The sequence below is a fragment of the Histoplasma capsulatum genome, genomic scaffold, assembly GCF_000149585.1.
Source record: "Histoplasma capsulatum NAm1 scaffold_7 genomic scaffold, whole genome shotgun sequence".
Classification (NCBI taxonomy): domain Eukaryota; kingdom Fungi; phylum Ascomycota; class Eurotiomycetes; order Onygenales; family Ajellomycetaceae; genus Histoplasma; species Histoplasma mississippiense.
Window position 1 is genome coordinate 1,091,596 of NW_001813976.1, and position 6,000 is coordinate 1,097,595.

Genomic DNA, 6,000 nt, shown 5'->3' on the forward strand with positions numbered 1-6,000 from the left:
GTAATTGAACCGGAGAAAAGCAAATTCTTTTTTCAATACCCTCCCATAACCAAACACCCATTTCCTCGAACTTATCATCAAGAACACCGAAGCCAAACTCCCAACCGCAAAACATATGAATGATTCCAGACTCCCAGGGAATAAACAAACAAATAAAATGATACGTCTGAAAAAATGGCGAAAAATAGTCAATCACCCCTGCATCGTCTGCCAGAAATAATTTGCGTAAAAAAACCGGGAGAATTTTGGATCGATATTAACAACGTGGACATCGCCCTTCTGGCTATTTCGGATAATGGCTTTTGTGTAATTGCCCGCTTCATCAGGCTCGACATCGATACCGAGGGAGCGGTAGATTTTGAGGCGTAGGCTAGTAGATCGGGCGCATGCCATTGATTAGTTTTATATCCTCTTGTGACACCGGAAGTATGATACGTAAGGCCAAGGAGAAAAGAAATAGACATACATCGTTGAATCATCCAACTCCCTCTCCCTCCTCGCTAACTCATCCCCCTCCAGCCCCTGCGCGTCCAACTCCGCCAACCGTGCCTTTAACATCTCCAGCTCGCCCTCCAGCCGCTCACTATCGATCTCCAGCTCAGATGCGGCCTTCGCAATGCGAAACTTCTTCGTATCAAGCTCGACTATAGATGCAGCGTGGCGTGCCGGGTCGTGCGAGGAAACATTGTCCGCGTGTTGCGCGCTGAGTGTGTTGAGATTGCGGGTTAGCTTGCGGAGGGAGAGTTCTGCTTCGCGGGTGCGCAGGTCGCGGGATTGTTGGAGGGAGGAGAGCGAGTCAGTGATGCGAGTAAGGGCGAGTTTGTCGGGTTGTATGTTGAAGTTGCCGATTGTGTGGTGGATAAGCTGTGGGAGGGGTGGTTTTATTCAGCAAGTAATTTAATGTTAATGGACTGGTTTAGGAGGAACATACTGTTGCGGGATCTTCTTCGAGGAGCATATTTGCGGTGTGGACCGTGTTTGTGATTCAATCAATTGCTGTCTTTTGAGAAACAGACGTAAATGCGGATGGAGAAGGGCAGGGTGTTTGTTGACGGTTGGCTGTTGCGGGAGTAACTGTCACATGACTTTGCCGCCAAAACTCCGCAACGCCATCTTTGCCAAACACAAGCATAACCAGGCCACAGCTCCTTGGATACCTCGACCCGTTGTCGACATATCTTTGTTACATACAGCGAAGGACGAGTCCGTATCATATCAACCCTATGGGTTCGAATCTTCCATGTATGTCTTGCTCTGCTCCTCGTCTCAAGTTGTTGTTTGCTAAACGATTTATCTCAAAAAAGATGCGGCGGATGCTGAGAGGTCAGTGCTATAATCTAGGCCCTCCCCTCCATAATCGACATCGGTTCTTATGAAAGAAGTCCTTCCAGTTGTGGAATATTTCCATCGTCTGTTGTTGAAGAAGGGAAATAACTGATATCTCTATACCATCCCGCAGCCCGCTGAAACCCGCTGAACTCCAAGTTCTGCGAGCCCAATACGAAAAGGAAGGGGAATATGTCGGCGTGCAGACCAAATTCAATTATGCTTGGGTATATAAAACATCCCTCCACCTTATTCTATTCATCAATTATTATTCCCTCCCGCGGATCCGCCATCCAATTCTATTGCACCCACCCATCGAGAAGAATACAACCAACTAAACATTTTTACCTCCCTCCCTAAAACTTCCCTTGCAGGGCCTCATAAAATCCAACACGCGCCAAGAACAACAAGAGGGCGTCCGACTACTCTCCGAAATATTCAAATCGGCCCGCGAACGACGACGCGAATGCCTCTACTATCTCGCCCTCGGCAACTACAAGCTAGGCAACTATGGTGAGGCGCGCAGATACAACGACCTGCTTCTCGACCATGAACCGGGGAATCTACAGGCGGCCAGTTTGCGGACGCTGATTGACGAGAAGGTTGCGAAGGAAGGGTTGGTTGGTGTTGCGATCTTGGGAGGCGTGGCACTTGCGGCTGGGGTGGTTGGAGGGCTTATTATGAAGGGTGCCAGGAGGCGGTGAGGACAGTAGATGGGGGTTTACGAAGTCAAGATGATGAAGAAAGATGTCGCGTGGGGTTCTTTATAGCACCTTTCATCAGGTTACGTCTTTGTCGTATTTTGGTTGGGCGGGTGGGGAAAAGGCTACGTGCTGATATGGTATCCCAAACAGGATGAGGCAGCTTTTCGGGAGGTCCTTAGAAAAGGGGGTATGGTGCTTCGGGTTGCCCTTATTGTCTCCTGTTGACCTGCTGTTACTCCCATCTGGTTTTCACTCCACTTAAAACGTATTTTGCTTCTCTTTCATTTTTTTTTTTTTTTTTTTTTTTTTTTTTTTTTTTTTTTTAAATTTACAGTGTGCTTTTAAACACCATCCGCTTGATTTAAGATCGGATATATATATTGACCAATATGCATACATAATAATAATGGCTTAACGTTTGTCATGCTCTCCATGAGCTTCCGCCTATGTGAATGACAAGATCTTTCCTATCTCCGCCGTCTGAGATTCCCGTCACATCCGCAAACATGCTCCAAAATAGCGCTGAACCATGTAGGGTATTCTTAAAGGATCGAGAAGACGAGCAAGCAAGAAACAAGAATCGTGAATTCGCGGCCAATAAAGTCGGTCAGGTTCAACCATTGAAAGTAGCCGGTTTCACAGGCGTAATGGTATAACAATATAGGAATCTAGTAGAACCGTGCAGAATTGAGAATCCATCACACCACAAGAGGTCGTTAAAGCAATCAGCCAGGGTCGCCTGAAGAACGTCGTCTTGTGATGAAACAGGGGTTCATTTTCCCACTGTACCCTTGAAACAGCTTTTGAAATGTGGGTGGCGCATATCCACTAGATATACATAGTAATCGCCCATTCCGCATCTCCTCCACAAGGCAGCCTTTGGGAGACTCGGGGAGATTGGAGACACAGAATTTGATACTGCTCAGGTTAATTTTGAAGGAAGCAGGTACCCGATGCTGGGAATTAATTCTAATAATAGTTGGTGCGCTGGAGATTCCCCGCCACAAGGGATGGATGATCTGTAATAAGCGCCAAACTGTACCAACGTCATCGCTAACTTGCCAAGTTTCCCGCCGCAGAGCGAACAACTCGCGGCTTCATCCACCCCAGACCGTGCTCGAGTTGCACTTCAGCCAACGATAGCCAGATCACCGGATCCTCCCATTTCGACTTTGTCTACTCCGTGTGTGATTCACCTAGGTTCTACTACTGTGTCGTTTGTGCTGTTCCATACGTGAGCATCTTCCAAGCCGCCAACAAGCACAACAAACAAACTTTGTCGATCCATCTACCCGCACGCGAACCCTTTGTTATCTTCGTTGTAGGCAACGAACGGCCTTTACCTATACTTACTTGCCTTCCTGCGCTACACCCGGTGCCTGGTAACGCAAATAAAGTATCTTCAGTCGGCCTTCCCCTCCTCCCCCTCATCGTCTGCTGCGTACAGCGAGCAAATAGGCGCGCACTTAAGCCAGTCGCCCCTCACTTCTAGCCCGGCATCTCATTGTCGATCCATTTTGTGCCCCGTCTTCATCCTCCTATCAAATACATTTCGACAAAGGGAGTTAATAAGTAATAGGAGGCATTTCACGACAGATAACTTCAGTTCCTACCAACCAGCCATGGCTGACGAAATGACACCAGAGAGGGTGTATTGTCACCAGTGCCAAAGTGTATGGGCAAGAGAAGAAGAGAGCGCATTACGGTGTCCCATCTGCGAGTCCGAATTTGTCGAAATCGTAAGTGCGCTTCTGATGCAGCTCCTCTACTGCTTTACAGCTCGCCTATCAGTCGATATGATATGAAATTAGTAACTGACACTCCCTTCCCAACCAAGGTGGAAAGAGATAACCCACCTCCAGAGCTCCAGAACCCCCCAACACACAGCCCTTCCCCCATCCGCCAGAGTCCCAGTTCAGCATCATCCTTCCATCACATACGCGGTCCTAGACCAAGTATCCAAACCGAACACCTTGACGCCCCGGGAGGTAGGGCAACGTTTCGCAGTTTTCGGTCGGGCGATGGAAGGTTTACGTTCGCTAGTACATCATTCCGATCGTCCAGAGGAGGTTCCCCCCACGGACAGCCACTGCATGATACCCCCGTCCATGACCCTTTCGCGTTCCTTCGCAACACCACGGCTCTTATCGACGCCATTACAGAGAACCCTGCTGTTCGGCCGATGCGAAGGCATCGGTCCCCTGGCCTACAACCACTAGTTTATCTACCTGGCGTCCATGAACCCCATGGCGACGATCTAGGTTTAAATATAGATGGAGATGGAAACACATTGAGGGTTAGTTGGCGCTTGGCACCGCGAAACGCATACAACGCACGGGAGGATACAGATCCATTTGCTCATCTACAAGAGTTAGTTTACTTCATATCTTCGCCTTAAAGATACCCTTCTTGGCTTTGTGAACTAACCAAGTTCTATTGATCGTTCATTAGGGTTCTCGGACAATTTGCTGGACATCAACGTGGAAACCAGATGAACGGTGGGGCGAACGAGGATGCTGATATACGATCGTTAATGCTGTCACTCCTTCAAGGCATTGCCGAGGATGGTGGAAGTCTGGATGAGAATGCAGATCGACCCGTAACTAGAGAAGAGCTCGCGCTCCTGAAAACCCAGACGTTGAAGGAAACTTTACAAGAAACCGAGGGAGCGCTTGATCGTTTCGACGGCACGGAAACCTGCGGCATCTGCATGGAAACTGTAGGACTAGATTCCCGAGTCACTGTGTTGCCATGCAAGCACTGGTTCCACTCGACCTGCATATCTCCATGGCTGGACGATCACAATACTTGCCCTCATTGCAGAGCCAGGATCGGGCATCCAACACCGCAAACGCCGAACAGGGGACACCAACAAAACTCAACGACCGGCTCAGGGGCCGGCTCAGGGGCCGGCTCAAGGTCCCCACCTCAATCTGCGTCCAGTTCTCGTGGTAGAGGGAGTATGGCGGATCCTTTCATTATTTCAGACAGTCCTCCTCGCCGATCAAATTCAGGGAATGCCAATCCATCACAATCACCCCGTTCGTCGATTAATCGTGAAGGTGCCAACCCAACGTTCAACGGAACTGAGAACCTCCCACCACGGCCAAGGGATGGTGGGGAAACTCATACTAACCCTGCTGGGTGGCTTTGGAATTGGCTTCATAACAGTAACGACTAGGTTTCTGTTCGACGTGGACGCATGTATATACCAGGAACAGAACGCAACATTTAGAGGTCTATCAATCGAATAAAATTAACAAATCCCCACCGTGTTCTTTTGAATAATGAAAATCGCCCTTCCCTTGTCTGGCTCCATCTATTCAATGGATAATAACTGACGAATCCAAAGATATCCTGACGTAGGATGCTATCGAGCCAACAGACTGTCTATAACCATCACCTCTTCCTGATCACTGTTATTCGATATATGATGATAACCAAACGGATTCGATTTTCTTTATTATTTCTTTCCTCCTGCCTACCAAACTACTGCTGTATTCTGTTTTCGAGATGGGGATCGTCTACGAGCATCGTCGCGCCCGGGCCTCCCTTTTCCCCGTCACATTTTATTATGCTCAAACTTATTGTGTTTCCATTCTTTATTTTCCTTCTGTTTTGCGGCTAATAATAAAAAATGTGCGCGTTTCATTTTTGTCTATCTTTTCCTGGCAAGCGCATGTTTTAATCCATTTTGATTCATCTATTTTGTTTTCTGGTTGTGTTCATCACGATTGCGGATATTTTTCCTTCTAGCCATACCCTTTGCCCCAACCTTATTGCAAGTTGCTACAGTGTACCTTTCTTCCAACTGCCGCTACTATATAGAGAAAACCTCCCGTCAGGACCATTTTTATTTCCTCTACATATGCATATACATATAATTTAAATTCAAGCATTGTCATTGCGAGTTGAAACATGATTGATTGAAAGTTTCTTGGTTTCGCAAATTACAACTTGAATGACAGAA

The 6,000-nt window shown here is 47.7% G+C and overlaps 2 protein-coding genes across 2 annotated transcripts; one reads left to right on the forward strand and one right to left on the reverse strand.

Annotated features, from left to right (window-relative positions):
• Positions 1 to 192: 192 nt before the first annotated feature.
• On the reverse strand, positions 193 to 958 carry HCAG_05965 (conserved hypothetical protein; the record flags this gene model as incomplete). The annotated part of the gene is made up of 3 exons (XM_001538310.1): positions 193 to 370; positions 467 to 864; positions 932 to 958. The coding sequence occupies 3 exons, from the start codon at positions 956 to 958 to the stop codon at positions 193 to 195; spliced, it is 603 nt and encodes a 200-aa protein (XP_001538360.1).
• Positions 959 to 1,223: 265 nt separating this feature from the next.
• On the forward strand, positions 1,224 to 5,284 carry HCAG_05966 (conserved hypothetical protein; the record flags this gene model as incomplete). Its single annotated transcript, XM_001538311.1, has 11 exons — positions 1,224 to 1,242; positions 1,305 to 1,323; positions 1,460 to 1,553; positions 1,701 to 2,026; positions 2,181 to 2,217; positions 2,579 to 2,680; positions 3,110 to 3,264; positions 3,695 to 3,769; positions 3,810 to 4,400; positions 4,482 to 5,146; positions 5,202 to 5,284. 11 exons carry the CDS (start codon positions 1,224 to 1,226, stop codon positions 5,282 to 5,284), a joined length of 2,166 nt encoding a protein of 721 aa, XP_001538361.1.
• Between the last annotated feature and the right edge of the window lie 716 nt (positions 5,285 to 6,000).